This window comes from Coturnix japonica, chromosome 1 (assembly GCF_001577835.2).
Source record: "Coturnix japonica isolate 7356 chromosome 1, Coturnix japonica 2.1, whole genome shotgun sequence".
Taxonomy (NCBI): Eukaryota; Metazoa; Chordata; class Aves; order Galliformes; family Phasianidae; genus Coturnix; species Coturnix japonica.
The window spans coordinates 62080045-62099148 of record NC_029516.1 but is presented as its reverse complement, the minus strand read 5'-3'; the positions used below and the strand labels follow the sequence as shown (position 1 = coordinate 62099148).

At 42.7% G+C, this 19104-nt stretch overlaps 1 protein-coding gene across 3 annotated transcripts in view; it reads right to left on the bottom strand.

Moving 5' to 3' along the window:
• RASSF8 (Ras association domain family member 8) overlaps window positions 1-19104 on the bottom strand; it is a 76686-nt gene that overhangs the window by 5603 nt on the left and 51979 nt on the right. For all 3 annotated transcript variants that reach the window (XM_015869035.2, XM_015869044.2, XM_015869054.2), the window contains 3 exons: window positions 12323-12518; window positions 2688-3577; window positions 360-504 (listed from right to left, as the gene is read on the bottom strand). In XM_015869035.2, coding sequence (XP_015724521.1) covers window positions 360-504; window positions 2688-3577; window positions 12323-12425 — 1138 coding nt within the window. In that variant the 5' untranslated portion in view covers window positions 12426-12518. The remainder of the gene's footprint in view (window positions 1-359; window positions 505-2687; window positions 3578-12322; window positions 12519-19104) is intronic.

Here is a 19104-nt window from a genome sequence, read left to right as displayed (position 1 = left end):
TATGCATTTGGTTTGAAAGTTGATGGCTGAAAAAAATGCTGCAACAAAGGTGTCCATGCAAGTAGATCAGGGAATAAAACGTAACCATGGAATAAAACATAACACAGCAGAGGCTGAGGGACAGCAACAAAGTTTCTGCTTGTGCCACAGTGAGAGAGAAGTTACTAATACACTGCTTTATTTATAGCCTGCTAACCCATTGGGATTAAGAGAAATATTTGACACCATACTCTCAGTATTTCGCTAGCTTCTTCGCTAGCACAGCATTCACTTGATGTGCAAATGCTGGTGTTAATGCAGCGGGTACACATACTGCTATCCCCTCCTCCCTCCCATGCAAACCATTCTGGGTGCTGCACCTCTCTCGAGCTCCACAGGTGGGGCCTCCACTTCAACAGGGTCTGCTGGCAGCACTGTGACCTTCGTTCCTGTTTGCTGGATGAACTGTTGGAGGTTGACCTGTCGCAGCTCCTTTGTCAGTTGCTCTAGTTCTTGTTCCCTGTCCTGCAAGGAAAGAGAAAACATTTGCTGAGCAGAAGCAGGCATAAAACAGCACTTAAGGACTCTACTTGGAACTGGACAAAATGCTGCTCCCCCTTTCAATGAGGAAATATCTTATTTTTTAAATCAAATGCAAACGAAAGAGTTGAAAGGTATTCTACTCTTGTAATTTAGAAGGCAAGTCATCACTCACTATTAGTAATTTACTGGTGGTCTATTTTCACTGACTTTGGAATGAGAAGTTCTACCTCTGCCAGAAGTGTCGGGCATGACTTGGGCAGCTCATTTAGTTCTTCTGTTCCCAAAAGAGTATTTCCTTTCTCTTCCTGTTATTTGCATTTTCTACCTAGAGTCTAAATTCTTATGGATAGACCTGTCCCACTCTGCATGTGTTTTGTATGCTGAGGTGTAATGCAGGCTAGTTCACCAACCCTCCACAAGTACAAAAGATGAACATTAAGGCGTCTTCTCCATGTTCTGTGACTCTGACATGAATATAGTACCTACAGCTCCAACAGATGATAGAATGACAGCCTTGGAATATCATTTTTCTCCACCTCCTCAGCTGTCTGCCAGCAAGGCTCCTCAACAGACAGGAGGGGCTCTGCCTATTTGGCCCCACAAGCAATGGGTGAGCTACCCAGGCAGCACATCCATGGGCACTTCCATTTTGTGAGTGTCCCTATGTTCTCGTTTTGGTGAGACATGGAGGGTGAGTCAACCTTCCCCTCCTTAATTATCTTGCATAAGCAGAGGTTGATGCGAACTCACAAGAACAGGGGAGGCACAGTTCTGTGGATCTTTTGTATGAACAGTCCCAGATAGCACAGCTCTTATTCATACGAGAAACTATTCCTCCGTTCTCAACTCTATCACATCATTTTGGGAGCTATTTTATTTTGAAGCTGATCTTCCAGACCACTGCACTTTCAGCTCTAGAACAAGTCTGAAAGACCTGAACTTGCAGAAACCTGCAAAAAGTAAAAGAAACCTGCAGAAAGTAAAACCCTCAACTGTGGAAAAAAAATGAAGCAAGAGTTTGAACTTAAGCACAGCCTCAGTAGGAGTTACTGAGGATGTCTATTGGATGGGCAGTGCCTAGTCCTACCCTGCACAGTGCAGTGAAATCCAGGGTTAAACCGGATCCCCAAAGTCACAGTTTCTCCCTCACCTCTCCGCTAGCAGCTGGATCTCCGTATATATTTATTACTTCATGCTCTATTCAGTTGCAAGAGACATGGTTAACTTTTGCAAGGAAGCAGAGACTGGATTCTCTTGTGTCACATGCCGCAGCTGCTTGAGGCAGAGAGAAAATGAAATCCTGACTACCAGCAAGTCAGACAGGAGAAGGGAGATGCTGTTCTTTAAAACAATGGCCCTGACAGACAGCAGCTATCTCAACTCTGCATCCATTTACCCAGATGCTGCTTTTAAACTGTTCTTTTTAATTCACTACCTTTAGAAGCAGAAAGACCCAGAAAGAATCAAAACTGCAGTTTCGGAAGAGGTGTGATGGTGCTGATTCCCCTAAAATTTAACTGTACGAGGCACCCAGCTGCCAAGAGCCAGGACCTAAATCCTTAAGACATCTGACCCCAGACCAACAGGTGTTGAAGACAAATGTGAGTTTGGCTGAGAGTGCTAGGGTCCTGTTTAGCATCTGCAGTACAACCTTCCTCTGCCAGCCCTGCATGTGCTATTGTTAGTGCAGCAGATATTTTTGAGCATTAAATCCCAGACCCGTGGCAGAGCAGCACTCCCTCTACGCAGGGCAAAGGGCCAGATGTACTGCCACGGATGTGACCACACTGCCCTCAGTGAGCCCAACTGATATTAGCACTGGTGTTTCTCCGTCACGCTCTGCTGCACGGCAGAGATATGCTCTGAATGATATCTCAGAAATCAGCAGGCAGCCAGTGAGTGGTGGCAAACTAAAGCTGTAACTGATGGGAAAGAAATGGAGCCTGCACAGGAATAAGGAGAGGCTGCGTGCAATAGGTGCAATTCTAATTACCTGCTCTTCGAGAGAAATCTGAAGAGCAATCTGAAAGTGGGAGGAACATTTTCTTCCTTTTATTCAAGTTCACCACTGTGAGTTTCTTTTGCTTTTTTGGTCACCTCCAAACTTCATAACAATTACATCTTTGACTGTTCTTTAGTTAAATGTTTAATAAGGTTGCTCTTACCTGTAACCGCTTGGTAGCTTGGCCCAGAGATCTCTCCACAGCTTTGATGCCATTTTCCAACCTCAGACTCTGCTGGCCCTGAATATCGATTTCACCTTTCACTTTCTCGATCTTTTCTTTGACCTCTTCCTCGTTGACTTGGGATTCCTGCACCTCCCGGTGCAACTTCTCTGCCTCGAGGCCGCTCTCCATGTTGTGGATCTGGGACATGTAGTCCTTCAGCTTGCCCTCGCACTCCAGGATGCGCTGCCTCATCTCCTGCAGCTGCTCCTTCAGCTGCTTCTCATTCTCCTGCTCGATCTGCAGCTCGTTTTCCCAGAACTCCTCCTCTTCGATCTCCACTTCGTTTCTCTTGATCTTCTGCTCCAGCTTGAGGATCTCCTCCTCCAGGCTGGCATTGTACTTCTGCTCCCAGTACCGGATCTCGGCCTCGTTGGACTCCAGCTGCTTCTCAATGCACTGCAGTTTCTCCGTCTGGAGGTGAATCAGTTTCTTCAGCTCGTCCGCCGTGGTTTTGCAGTTGTTGAGCACCTTCTGCTTGAACTCGGACTCCTTACTTTTCCCAAAGATGTCCATCAGCCCTTTGGCCCCTCCGGTGAAGGTCAGGGACTTCCTCTTGGGTTCCCTCCTCTTCATGGCCTTGTCATTCTGTGGCCGCAGCTTGGCCAGTGGCGGCAGGCTCTGCCGGTACAACGTCCTCTCGGGGATGCGAGCCACGCTGTCCGAGGTGGGTCGCTCGCTCAGGGAAGGCCCGGTTCGGCGCAGGATGAGCTGCACGTCGCTGGCGTATTGCCCCCACTTGTTGAGCGACACGATGGGGTTCTCGTGCGGTGCCAGGTGCCGCTCGGTGTCTCGCCACTTCTCGATCAGGGTGTAGCGCCCGGTGCGCCCTAAGGGACAAAAAAACAGCCGTCACCGAGCGCCAGGGGGCGCCGCTGGATAAGGCCGAGCCCCGGCCTTATCCGGAGCTCGGATAAGGCAAGAAAAGCCAACCGGTTTTAAAGCCTGCGTTATCCCGATAGACTTCTCAGCGGTTCCGCCATTACCACGAACCTTAAAAACATCGGTATCTATTTTAATGCTATACATACGTCCGCTTCCGTGACTCATCACTATTTAAGTGGTAATTTACATCAGCAAATAAGCCCTTAAAATTAGGGTCGTTTGTGCAGCTGTGAGGTGGGGGAGATGGGCTGCTTCGGCTGCTGGGCGTGCAGGAGACCTCAGCGGCCGAGTCCACCCACTTAGGAGTGAGGGCTTCAAGAGTGCATGAAGGTTTAACAGATAGAAGTCAGCAAAACACAGCAAGCAGCAGAAAAACTGCATCCAACCCCATAGCGCCTTATAAACACACGATCCCAAGTAAGTACTGGGGAAAATCAAAGTCGTTCAGCGTAGTAACGCACTTGACCAACGCTCAGGAATAGGCTGAAAAGTTGACTGCAATAGTGTACTTCAAAAACAAGTTCACTATGCCAGGATACAAACTCAACAGATTTTTGCTGGCCCACAGCACTGTTCATTGATCCACAAAGACTTACAGTGTGCAGCAGGCAGCGGTGTTGTTAGAAGAAGAACAAAGGCAGTGCTGCTCACCACAGCACGCTAACAATAAAATCCAGGAGAAGAAAAATGAAGTAAAAGCACACTACGGAACCCAGGACAAAGGTTGTTATTTTACCACTCTATTTTGTTAAGCTTAAAAGCTTTCAGCTTTCATCTTGTAATGATGGTAATGCTACTAATGCTGCTGTGTCAGAGGCAGCCAGGTTCAAAGAAGTCTTAAAATTGTAAACAGGAGTACCACTCATGGAGTGATCAGCATGCGAGCTCTATTCACTGTGCTATTAAATGCATTACTTAAAAGAAACGGGAGGAAAAAAGAGAAGGGGGAAGGGAATAAAGCTAACAATTTCAGCCTGAAATGAAATAAAGAATTAAGCAAAGCGCTTGCCAAGAACTTTCCAATTTAGATTAAGGTTCCAAATCAACATGCGGTCCTAAATAATGAACTCGGTGCTCAAGAGCCACATAAAGGAAAGTATTTTGTACAAATAATATTTACGCAGTTCAGCAGCCACACCTGGAGTGCAGCACCAGTCTAAAACAAAGCTGTCCTGGGCTGAGATCATTACCTAAGATTACTGCATCCAGGCTATTTATGATGCGGCTCAACAATACCTGCACACCCACAGCTGTGACGTTCGCTTGCATTAGAAGAGATTCATTCACAAATTAAAGGGCGAGTGAGCTGATTCAAAACTAATGACAGCACATTTAATAGCACAGACATCCTTATAACAAACTGCTGTTTGTGATGTGCTACCACTGACAAGGAGAGTGCAGGCTGCTCTGATGGCTGGCAAAGAACAGCTCAATGCCCACGTGTTGCTGCTTCTCATTTGTTGTCCAAACGCTCTCTGAACTAACTTATGCTTATCCAGCACCCTGCAGAACTCAGTCCTTCACTCACACAGATTTTATATTAAAAAATGAAGTTTTTTAATATGAGCAATCTGTGAAGTCTAATGAAGCTGTATAGTTAGCACATTTTATTCCATGTGGTTCATGAAATATCTTCAGGTACAGTTAGATAAGCAGTGAAACAATCAATTCAAGGAGCTGCCAAAGCACTAAGTACGTGCCTCATTAGTGGATCTTTCACTTTAGAAAACACTTTTTTTTCCTTCACCAGAACAACAGATTATTTCAAGCCATTGTACCAATGAGGATGATACAGAAAACTCAGCCCAGTCAGCTGTATTTTGTGCTTTCCTCCATTCGTTAGCCCTTTCAGTTGGCCAGCTCCTTCTCCTGAATGTCCTGAGCCACTCCGCTGAGCCTGCCATGAACTATATAGCATTAACACCTCAATAAAAGCATCAAGAATTCATGTCTGCTATGCAATACTGTGGCTTGCAAGCTATAACTTTAATATGTCTATACATACATTCAGCACCCTGCATCTGCACACATGGTTAGTTAACAGGTTACGTTTACGCCTAAAGCGACTCAAATCACACACTCCTACCTCAGGTTAATACAGAAATGCCTTCAAAACAACCTTTTATTTCAAAAGGGAGAAAGAGGTCAAAAGAGGAAATGTGGACTCTGGAACTCTGACAGCATACAGTGATCCTGTGCACAGTGGTTTGAATGCAGCTCTTCCCAATGCTAACGGCCATCACTTGCTCAGTGAGACATCCAAGAGCCCCCTGCAGCCAGGATCCTGGGTCAGCCGCTGCTCCTTTGCAGTCAAACATTGAGGATCTGAACGCTCACCATGAGCCCAAGAGATGCAGTCTTACTTTGGGATGGAGCTAATTTGGTAATTTAAACACAGTTTCCATTAAAATGAACTGTGATTAAGGTAATGAAATACACGAAAAATGTAATTGAGCAATTTTTTTTTTCTTTAGACTCTCAAGGGGTAGACATTTTAATTACACACCATAAAGATAGTAGGACACATAACTATTATTCACTTAAGGCATCTCTATAGACATTGGTATTTTGCAGCTGTAAGAGTACACGAGTGATCTTTCTGCTGCCAAAAATCAAAATGAAATTAAAAGGGAAGTAGCAGTTGCAGTATTTCTCATGCACCACTTCTGGCAGGACTCTAACTTGAGTGGCCATCAATAATGCTTTTCAGGACAGAAATGATTCATCCCTTTTCTTTGTCCCATAGTGCACGATGCTCTGCACGCAAAGCACTTCAGGGACAGGCACTATACTGTTAAATACAATCACAGAATCATTAGGGTTGGAAAATACCACTAAGATCATGAAGTCCAACCATCAATCCATAACCACTGTCCTCACTAAGCCACATCCCTCAGTGCCACATCCACACATTTCCTGAACACCTCCAAAGATGGTGACTTCTCCACATCCATGGGCAGCCTGCTCTAATACCTCACCACTCTTTCTGAGAAGAAATTACTTCTTATGTTCAACCTAGATGTCTGCTGGCACAACTTAACACCATTACCTCTTATCCTATTACTGTTACCAAGGAGGAGAGACTGGCCCCAACCTCACCACAACCTCCTTAGAGGGAGCTGCAGAGATCTCTGCTCAGCCTCCTGAGCCCTGAAGGGGCAAAAGCTCCTGAATCTTTAACAGTGCCAATAGAAAAGTAATTGCTGTCAATTTTAGTAAACCCAACACAATTTCAGCTCAGCATCTCTCAAATATGAAACTGACATTTCATTCATTATTGTTCCCTCAGAACTCATAAATACCCAAGTATGATTAAAATGGAGATTGCAGAGTTTGCGTTACTCCCATTTCTTAACTCATATCATATCTTGCATTTATAGCTATCCATACCTTGGAAGCCAATAAAAATCAAAGCAGTGCCAGAAAAAACATACCCACAGGAAGAGATAGGCTCAAATCTAATGACTGCAAGGGCGGTCTGTTTGGTTCACCCAGGCCAGCTGTGCTGGCAATGTGTTTACATGTCCTTATCAGGCCTGAAGCCATGGGTTTTTTTTTACTATTAACCTTCCTCTTCAAAGAGATATACCAGCTTTGATTGCAACCTGAGAAAACAAAGCACTTGCAGTGCATCCTTTCAGCTGCCTTTCATCCAAACAGTCTGCAGTAATACCCCCACATCAGACTCATTGCCTAAATAGGTAAAGCAATGCAGGGCCGAGCTGGGGAAGCAGCCCAGCAGCAAGACACAGCGAGGCAGATAAAGCAGTCCAGGTCTCAGCCAGGCATGTCACTTTCCACAGGCAGACCCCATCAACAGAGGTGGCAGAAAAACATCCCACCGAGCCACCCAGCCTTTGGGCACTGCTATTTTAACTAGAAAACCCTAAGGTTTCTATGATTGAACCGTGACATCCTTGCTGCATGCAGCTATTTAGTGTTTCCTATTACCCCTCTATCGCTACTTGAAACAGTAGAGAATGAAATGCTGGGGGTCCAAAATAACCCACGTTTATTCTCATGATTAGTCTGATGTTTGAAAACTTTAATGCGCACACAATAAATACTGTCCCCATTTTCAAATCCACCTCAGCCTCACTGCTGTAAATCAGTTTAACCTCAGATTCTCTTCTCTCCAAGTGTCTGACAGCCAGCGCTGGCACCTGCTGGAGCAGAAATTATTTGGAAGAAGGGATGAATGTGAAAGCAGACGACACTGCAGCAGCGTGACTTTTCCAGACGCAGCTCTGGCTGAGCCCTACACTGCCGTAACGCACATCGAACACAGCATGAACTAATCTGCACTCTATTTTCAACAACTCACGCCATTCATCTTTGAGGGAAAACACTCAACTGCACCAAAACCCCAAAAGTTGCCAGCTGCATTTGTTTAGTTTTGAGGAGAGACATATGTACTTCTTGTTCAGTGAAGCTCTGCTCTTATTCTCCTGATATTGTGTGATAGCCTGAAAACCAAAACCCACAGAGCTACTCAAAGCAACTCTGCCATCTTTTTTTTAATTATTTTGCACTGAAAATTATGAGGACAGAAAACAAAACTGCTCTCCGGTTAGATATTCAAGCTTCACTCCTCCATTCTTTCTAGGGACCAAACATCATTTTGGCTACAGGAGGCACACTCCAGTCTCCCAGGGAGAAGGAAATGATAAGAAACACCATAAGAAAGCATCACAGAACTGGAACTGGAAGATCACTGCTCCTGATGAAAAAGAATACGTGCATTTGTGACTATTTATCATCCCACTCCTTCGGGACATTTTTATTACTAAGATCTGAACCAGCAAAAGCTGCTGCTGTTAAACTATGTTTGCTTACATCACCAGCCAACACTAGCCCACAATTTCACTGGATGCACAGGAAAAACAGGCAGAGTTTGCTATCAAATGCATGTTTTTACAGTAGATAGTGGTGGATATGATAAGAAAGTATCTAGCTCATCTCTCCTGGCAAAAGTACTTCTTAAACAAAACTCGTGACTCTCCATTTTGTGTGCTGTGGTACATACATTTCTATATTCTGGAGAGGGCTTTGTTCCTCACGGGGGAATGATCTTTCCTCTTGTTTTATAAGGTCAAATTTTCATCTCACTTCATAATTTGAAAGCAATTTAACTTTAAAAAAATACAGTGGTCCTGGATAAAAGTCATGAAGGTTAATACTGAGTGAGTGCTCTTTGAGACAGCACTGGGAGGTGATTTCATTCTCTGGAAACTCGAAACTTTACAGTCCTATGTCTTGCTCGAACAGAATTCCAGAGCACCTCCCTTCAGCCAAGGCATTTCTAGTACCTACATTTGAGACACTGTAGTATCTAAAACTACATCTGATTGCTGTTATTCTCTCCTTCATTAAAATATACATGAAATAGATACACAGCTTTGCTGAGATCACAAAGAGACAGTTCTCTCTGATAAATTTTTTGTTAGAGTTTTGTTATTTTGTTAGTTAGGGTACTATGGTTAGGCTGCTGTTGGACTCGATGATCTTTGAGGTCTTTTCCAACCTAAGTGATTCTATGATTCTTTGATAAATTTTTTTTTTTAATTAAAATGAGATTTAACCTTTAGCTTCAAGAAAAATGGAAATTCAAAAACTAATTTGTACAGAGATTTGGAGTAAAATTATTTGCTGTTCTTCAGTGATAAAGAGAAGGACAGACGGGAAAGAAGATTGTAACACAGAAAGCAGAAACATGAATTGCATCCATCAACCTCAACGAAGAAGCATACAGCATTTCCACTGAAAAAAAATAATAGAGACAGATACCAATTTGTAAGGAAAAGGTCAAGGAGCACTACACAGGCAAGTTAAGTGACCGAACTCCTATTAGCTGCCAAAGGATTAGGCTACACTTTGGCTAAGGGACAGGATCTCGTAAAGGGGGCACAGCTCAGCATGAGTTGCTATATTTGTTCATCTAAAACGTCCTGTCTTTGCATCCACCCATAACCTCTCTGCCAAAAAAAAAAAATCAAGCTCTCTTACTATGAGGGAAATCCAAAGCCAGGCACTGTTTCCCGGAGAGGTAGTGGAGCTGCCATTTGCCATCCTTGGCCATACTCAAAACCCAACTGTACAGGATCCTGGGCAACCCGCTCTGCATGACCCTGCTTTGGGCAGTGGGAAGGACCAGACGATCTACAGAGATATCTTTCAAACACTAATCATTCTGTGATACACGTTTTTTCCATTTCCCTCTTTTTAAAATACACTGTAAAGGTTTATTTTTCTAATTTCTAGAATGGAGCCAGATTTAGTTTGTCCACAAGAAGAAGCTGTTTTCAAAGAGTACTGACAAGTACCTCTGTTTTGTTCTTTATTCAGTGGGTATGGCTGTAAAATAAGCTAATTTGTTTATTATATTTGTATATTAAATTATAATTTCTAATCTGCACTTCAACACAAATAACATAACTCTTATAGTTCATATTCCAGGTTCAGTGGAGAAGACTGTACTTCTGGAGGGGGGGCGGGGGGCTGTATTGTTTAATCGAGAACTTAGGAAAATCTTGTAAGAAAGCAAAAGGAGCATCTGAAAAACTCTGCAGACAGACCAACAGACAAAATAATACTGGGACTTACTGAGCTATGCGACTGACGAAGGAGCCAGACTGCAAAGTGGAAAATAAGATCAGAGCCAACCAAGGAGGAAGCCAACTGAGGCTGGCTACTTTCCACCATCAAATGTCAGGTGGGAGCTAACAGGATACATTTTAATAGCTTCCCATCCAAATCTGAGTGACAATTATTCCTGGTAAGCTGGTACATAAAGCCAAGTCAAAGGAGCAGACATATGGTTGCTTTTCTGATGAATGGCCTGACAGGAGGGTTGGGAAAACCCTATCTGCCAAAGACACAGAGGTGTAATTTATATCGGTGTTTAACGTCCAAGCAGCCCCACTGAGAAGCTGGAGCACAGTCGCTCTAGGTGTTTTCTAGAGAGGATATTTGCCTCATAAAAGAGTTTCCAAGTTGTATGACCTTGGATTGTCTTAATTTGGCACTGGCTGAAATTGAATTTTATCTCCACACACAGAGTCGCGTGCCCCAAGTGACATGTTACAGGAAAGGAAGTCTGCTGAATTGACAAAAACTGTGTCAGTTTCCAAGATGGATGGAGTCTTTTCAGAATTCAGGCCAATAACTTAAGATGGAGAAGAAAAACAAAGAAGTAACATGGGGAAGCATGAGAGAACAGTCTAGAATTGGAAGCCTGACATTCTTCATTCTGGGGGAAGGAGGAAAAGGAAACGGGATGGAAGAGGTACAGAAAACAAGTCAAAGAACTGGAAAAACAAAAGTCTGCCACAAGCACAGCTTTCATTTTTAAAAATAAATAGTACTTCTTAATCATCAGTACAAAATAATCACGCATAACTGTCATTAAAAAGGCAGAAAATAAGACATGGAAAGAAGCAATTCGTAAACCTACTGGCATCAAATGAAAGTCTGCAACTAATACAAACAGTAAAAGCATTCTTAAAGCTTCCATTGGATACATGATTTTGGAGACATCGCACCTTTTGACACGTTTTAAGTAAAACTTTTAAAGATATTTGCTACATTCAGATACACAGGCTAGCATTGCGTTCAATCCCCACAAGATACAAAATACACAAAGGTGAGTCTTCTGTTGTATCAGATCAAAATATATGCAAACGATGATCGGAAGTACCCATCTAAGTAAGCAAACATCACAGAAATTCAGACAAACCGACTTCATGCTTATAAGTAGAATAGCTAGTTGATATTCATGGCTCTAAGTTGTTTTTCTTAGGTAATTATTTAGCAACTGAGTCAGACTGCTAATATCACCTTGAAACAATCTCTGGAGTACTGAAAAATGTGAAGGGCAGCCCTTGAATTACTGATTTAATTTTAGGTAACATGTAGGTTTTATGAGTAACTTGAAATAGTACATAAAGCTGATGACAAAATTCTAGCAAAGCACGAGATCCAGCACAGGAAACATGGAAGGAATGAGGCTGATGCTTATTCAACGTGCTTTCAGCCACCAATAAAGATCTGAGAAGACTGAAGACAGAACTAACAAATCTTTCTCACACTGGAGCTTGAAAGATGGTTGTTTCATTGTTTTTGTACAAACTCTTCAGTAAATAGCTAACACTGAACAGACCTCACCTTACCCTTTCATTAGGAGGGAGTCACATGGAGTATGGTACAAAGGGGATGAATCTATTGAAGCACATATTTTACTCATCTATGCTATGCCCAATATAGCTACGAATCCCTTACAAAGAGCATAATTTCAATTAACATCACTAGCTTGTGAAAGAACTAATTGTTCTGCACTGCTTTTTATATCCTTGGTATTCAAAACACTGACAGTTCAGCACTTTCCTTAGTCCAGGCTATATTTACAATGACAAACAGCAGCATGTAATAATTCACAGAACAAACTTGTGCTGTAAGGAAGTGCATGGCTTTCAAGGCATTTCTTTTCTTTTTTCTAACCTCTCCAGTGGGTTAAATATTAAAAATAAAAAGCTGCAAGTTTATGGTGCCTTCTAAGACACTATGAGGTTATCCCACTGTGCTCTGCAATTTCATGCTCCTCTGGGACTCAGTGCACCCCCACCTGCCCTCAGATCAGCTTCATAAAAAAGCTTCAGTCAAACCTGAGGTATCCAGCTGACAGAGGTACTTACCAATAGCCTGGGCAAGGGCTATTACAACTTCCTGACATGTTGTGACTTCGGTGACTCCACAGACAATTCTCTGCACTCCATCCACCCATACTTTGAGCTCCATGGTTCACCAGATCATCCAAGAGCCATGAATGCAACCCAGTCAAGTCATGCTTGCAGCTACAGCACCGATAATGCAGCGGTCTTTTCTCAGGAGCTAGAAGAGAGGAAAGGAAAAAACAAACTGATGCTTATCAAGAGGCAATACTAGCTTATAAAGTGAATAAATTCACGTTAGCATCTATTGGGTAGAAGAGGACCACAGTCCCTAATCTCATTTCTTTAACCTAGTAACAGAGAACCAGCATCTCATGCTTTGGTGATCTCTACCCATGATGTTCTGTTAGGCTAATCAGAAGTTTAATCACAGTTTGTTTCCTAAGATTTTAAATTACTACAAAAGGAGCACCAATGGAAAGAGCATCAAATGAACATCTCCAAAGTAAACCCATCACAGTGTCCAGTAAACAGTGCCCCCATCCTTTCTACATTGCCTTGATGCCTCACAGGACCAGTTAGAGATGTCTTCAGTGCCAGGGTGCAATTCCTAGCAGGTGGTGGCACAGCAAAACACAGGGGAAACATTTTTAATTACAGCTGTCCTTGAGAGTCCAACCTTGCTCTCCATACAGAAGCAGCTGAAATTTTCTGGCACCAGCATGCAGCACCAATGCAGGAAAATTCAGGAAGGAAAGCAAGAAGAAAAGGATCGCTTCTTTCTCTCTCCAGAACAAGGAAGTAAGTACAGTGGGAAAAATGTTGCCTAAGTGCTTCCACCTCTGCCAGCCTGGTGCTTGTTCTGTTAAGATAGACAGTGGCTCAAACGTTATCCTAGGTTTTCCTTCTGCTTTTCTTCTGCATAAACAGATCCACAGGATCATGGCTCACAACAGTTTCTAGCTAGAACCACTGAGTTTCAAAACTTTCAGAGTAACAACTCCAAGTACAACGGTCTGCTAAAAATAAACGAAACCCTCCCAAATGAAAAATAGCAATTAAAATAAACAAAAAGACATCAACACCAGTGACTTTTAAAAGAAAACTAAAGAGATTGCTGGGTTATTTAAGCAGGTGGAGTAAAAATAAGCAATGATAATGAAGAAAAGGATGCTCATGCAATCAGGTCATCCCTCACATGGATAAAATGAAATGAAGATAAATAATATTTTTGAAGAGTTAGGTACCAGAGAAATGGACTACACAGGAATAGGATACAAGAAATTGGAAAGTTGTTTGCAGGCCATTAATGAAAATGAGCACGCAAGGGTTACACAGTGAAAATGGAATCTGATGATGCTGATGGATTTAACAGGGTCGCACCTGGAGGCAAACACTTAACCCAGGTCATTCTGCAGTCTAATCAGAACTGCTTTCTCCTGATGAAGTCGACATCTCTTTCTGCATGAAAACGATGCGCTGTGCAGCCCCCCAAGCCACAACAGGAAGCTTATTTCCCTTCTACAGCCACCTCCCGCTCTCAACTGCTGGCCACATTGTTGCATTGTCCAGAAGCCCTCCTGATCGTCCTCTGACAAGCTGTGACATTCAGCAGCCACACACGTCAAAGCACGACAAGTTTTAGTGCAGAAGCACTAAACTGTGCTGTAAAGCAGATCCAGCAGCGCACCAAAATCCCTGTCCAGAATTACTCAGAAAACAAAAGAAACAGAAGTCCAAGTGTTTAGGCCAGATTTCAAAGATGATTGTGTAATTCATCAATGAAAATGTGATAACTTTTAAGAATAGCAGTGCATACAGAAGTTCATTCTTCTGAGATCTTGGTAAGCACCTGAAAAAACCCAAACGGGTCAAGAGTTTAAATAAACATTTTCCCACCCAGAGTGGCATACTTCAAAGAAAACTCCAGTCCACACAAGCACTACCAGAGTCCACAGAAACACAGGATCTCTTCAGGCAGGTAAAGCCAACTAAATGCCCCAATAAACGTGCGGGAGAAAGTCTTTAATCTGCCAGCAATACAGCAGTGACTGAGAAAACACCTAGGAGGCCCCACTAAGGACCTGCGTTGTTTATTCCTGGTTAAGCTGTATTCACAAATAAACAGCCCTCACATTCCAAAGCCCAACTGTAAGGAACTTTATTAATTAACTTCGTATCTTGCTGAGAGTTGACCGGTTCAGATTTACTGGCACCAAACAAGCCGTCTCCCCATGTGACAACGCACACGTCAGCAAAGAATCTGACAGCTCTAATTGTTTTTCTGCCCGTCACCATGCAGAGCATTATCTCAATTTAGCAAGCCAGCAAGAGCTTTCCCCCCCAGTCAGCACACAGAGCACAGCCTGGCATTCAGCGCACATCGGTTTTAGTCATCTGTTTTCCTAATGTCCACCTTTAAAAAAGAAACTGAGGAGAGTCATCATTTAATAATGAAATATCTGCTGATGCTTCCCATTTTGACAACAGCGCTCAGCAAACCAGCAAGTGGTCTGAACAAAGCATCTCTGACATGGGCCAGGCTTAGGGGAAACATTCCCCTTATTCTCCTTAAAGGGCAAACCGTTTAAATGGACTAAATGGCAATGGTGAAACACCAACAGCTGCCTGCTGCGTCAGCTTCTGTAGCAAAGATGACGGGTGTGTAGGACTGAAGAGCTGCATGCCCCGCTGGCACCAGTAGGATCCTCTCCCAGATCTCTCAGTCACTAAAGCTGAAAACATGCAGACTTTAGAAACATAAGATTTGCATGTTGGAATCACTGTCTCCTTCAGGTTTCTAAACATGGCCCATTAATGGTACAGCAACAACAAGCCAGAGTTAGTCTGGTTACCAGGACTGTGCGGTAAGCTTACATAAGCCAGAAAGACATAAGCTTTGGCTGTACACCTCCCTCTGCTTCCCAATCATAACTAACTCCATAAATCCTTTCTACTAGCATTTGTTTTTCCTTTGCCCGTCTCTTGTTCTTTATTTGCGGACAGTTAACTCGTGTACCATTAACAGCTTCTTTACTTTTGCACTGCGGTCTCTTCTGACAGCCCCAAATAAGCTGCTCAACCCAAAGCTGATGTCCAAAATGTACATCATCTTTCTGCAATAGAGAAGGCAGAATAATCCTCACCTCCAATAGCAAATGAACTTCTCACTAAAGCCAAAGGAAAGGGTGGGGAGAAGAAACTCACTTGAGGTTTCACAATCCCTTAAGTTCAAAACGAGTTCATCTTACACATAATATCTTATTTTAGCAGTGACGGGCAATAGGAATGGAAAGCTAATTTACTGAGGAGAGGCACAAAGCCAAAGCCTGTCCCTTGAGTTCAGCTTTCACCTCTCCTTCTGTCTTTTAGTCACCAGCTTCCAGTGACAGGTATTTCTGGTTGAAACCAAGCATCTGAAACTGGACAGCCCACAGCTGCAGCCCCTGGCTCTCTCCCCCACACCTTTTGTTCTGTCACCTTGCCTGCAGCCCCTCAGCTATGCTTTTTGCTGTGCAGTTAGCTAAGTTCCCTACATTCCCCTCTGTCCTACTTGGCTCAGATCTTGCTCTTTCAGACATTTTTTCAGTTTTTGAAGGGAAACAAAACATTCTATACATACGTATATGTATCACACACACATCCTGGCTATGCCTTCACAGCTAGCTCACAAAGGCTGCTCCTTCCACTGAAGACAGGAGAACTGACAAACTCCAATTGGCTTTTCCTCTTAAAAACACACAGTCCAAGCAGGTACTTGCAAATCTACCCTTGTCACAAGCGTCAAGTCATGAAAAACACTTAGAGCAAAGATAAATATGTTCATTTCACACCAGTTCTGATTTTTACCAGGTTCACGGCATCTGAAAGTTGTATGCTAATCGGATCAAGGCTAGAATTCTGCTTCAACTGTAATGCACTGCAGAATTTTGACCAAAGCACTCCAGCAACTTTCTGGTTCCCACAGCAAACAACTGGCATGCTATTCAATATACCCTCATTCACAAAGATCTGTCATCAAAATTGTTCAGAGTTTGCTGTTTTTGCCTCTGCTTCTCGTTCTATGCATCATGGCCAAGTTGTGCTCCTTGCCCTTCCCTATTACAGTCCCACCTGGGGCTCTGGTCAGATGGACGGCTTGTTAGTTGGATGCTGTTCATAACAACAGTTAGTGCAAGCAAAGGTCAGCTTAGAGGAAAAGAAAAAATCAATTAAGTACAAACAAGTCAGTTCAGATACTCCCAAATAACTTTATAAACATCTAGAAGAGCACAGCCTTACCCTGGGGTGACAGGGAGACATCTGACAGACGTACCCACCCATATCTGGTGTAGAACAATAAAGTAACATCTTCCAGCTGAATATGACTGCAAATAGAGTTGGCTACAGGAAACAAGCTAAGTAGCATTTACTGAAAGCTTCTTCCCTGGGACTGATGAACAAGACTCACAGCTTCCCACCAATAAACAGGAGACCCCCACCCATGACAGGTTCAAAACTAAATGCCACATGCAAACAATATTTTATTAGAAGGGAACACCTTGTGGTTTAGAAATCAGTGCACAACTTCCTTGAAAATGTTTATAGAGAAGCAGCATCCTATTCTTTCAGTGGGACTGAGCTATTCCCTCTTGAGGAGTACTGTTCTTTGGATACACCAAGAGTGCTCAGAGATAATAAGCACTGCTTAGAACAAACAAACCAAAGGCCCCACAACTATGAAGATGACAGCGTTGCATACAAGCTGAAGAGAGAGTGTAAGCAGCAAGGAATTTGCCTCATGTGAGACTGGCAGAAAGATGGTCTAACACATGACTGTGCAGAGCAGACCAACCCTGATGTCTCCCTCACAGCACATGCACAAAGCAAAACTGGAAGGGCCTCTTCTCTTTATATTCTTGAGAACCAGCCAGAAAGAATTAAGTTGTTCTCCTAGAAAAAGTAAGAGTGAGGGAACAGAAGTAGACAGTGATAAGAGAAAGTAAAGAATTCACCCACATATTTTGCCATCTTATTTTAAAGATTATATTTGTCAGTGGCAAGATTATCAAGTGAATTATTTAGTTGAAATAATTCCTTCACATCGAGAAATTATAATTTAATTCCCAGTTTCAATCAACTTTGAGAAACATTCATTTTGAGGGTGTCTTCTTCCTGTGTACCAGGGAATCCCAGATTACACGTCCCACATGCAATTTGTGTTCCCTTTTCAACTACACACAAACAACTGTCTCACCATCCCAAAGGCCTCAGCACAGCTCCTCTCTTCCTTGTTTCTCCCTCCGGTCAATGAAAAAGAATGGAGCCTGAGCCCAAGTCTTTACTACCCGCTGATCTTTAATGACTAAAGGCTACACCACTATAGCAAGATCATTCTCAAATTCATTAACAGGCTTTCAGTGTTCTTTCTACAATATCCTCAGCTAGCTTCATTAACCAGCCTCAAGACTACAAGTAATGAACTGAAGAAGCCTGAAATACCATTCAGCAATGATTTAACTGCAGCAGGGAGCAAGATCCACCAGTCTGAAAGCCGTGGTACAGGAGATGAGGTAGCCTGAAAGCTTCATGAACACAGATTGCATCTATAAATCACGTACATTCACAGAAAAACAACTTTTAACCCACTGTCACCAATATATTTTGAGGAGTGGAGCAGTAATGCTTTCAAAAGCATCACACCATCTATCTTTACCTATTATTTTGGAGCAACAAGGTGTTCGACCTAATTGCATTTGTGGACATTTTCAGACCGTCGCAAAATGAAATATACAGAGCAGCAGGTGAGCTAATTACACAGATAGCTTATTAAAGGGTTTTTAATTTGGCTACCAGTAAGAACAAAACACTGAATTTTTAACAGCATGTTTCACACACTCACACTTGAATTAACTCCACAGGAACAACACTGAAAGTAATGCTTTCCTTTCCCTAAGATTAGAGACAAAAAGAATCTGCGCTCCATATAGACCTGAGGTACAAGAACCCACAGGGCAAATTTTGGTTACAGTTTCAAAGCAGAAGTCTAGAACCTGAGTGTAAAGCATTATAGTTAGTCCACGCGCCAGCAAATCAAAACAATATCTGATGCAATGCTTGCTTGCAGCTCTTGAAATTGATAGGATTCATTTTGATACAACTCAATCATGTTATAACATTATGAATCACTAAATCACAACCTTGAATGCGTTTTGGTATTAGACTGAAGTATCATCTGCAAGCGGTTTTGCATGAAGCACTTCTTTTCCTCACTCCATCAAAACTATAGCATGAAATAGCACAGACCTACTAGACAATGAAGGTCTGAATGGACATATACTGAGAAGCCTCAGTTCTCACCACAAGTTTTAGGAAGGGTGACTTTCAGTAGCATCATTGCAGAAGTGAGGACAGCTAGGAGCAGGGATGCATTTTATTCTGTGGTAGAAGATATCCTTTTCCAGGTATGTTAGCAAAGGAGATTGTGCACAGAGATTGTGACAAACAGCTCAGAGAAGCTGCATGCATTAAATAAGTATCTTGTGATTCATCGTCTCAACTTCAACAGGTATACATTTACCACGCTGACTTCCAAAGCTGTGTTTGTCCTTCATTAGCATCAATTATACAGCACATTTGACAAAATGACAACCGCAGCTTTATTAATAGCAGCAATATTAAGTGGAAGTCACGTTTAGCCAACTTTTCTATGGTCTAATTACTGTGTGGGAGTGAAAGAAAACAAAATAAGCCATTTCATTGCAGAACAGATATTTAAATGAAAGCTACAACGCATACAGAACACTTTAAAGTAGGCTTATACCTCT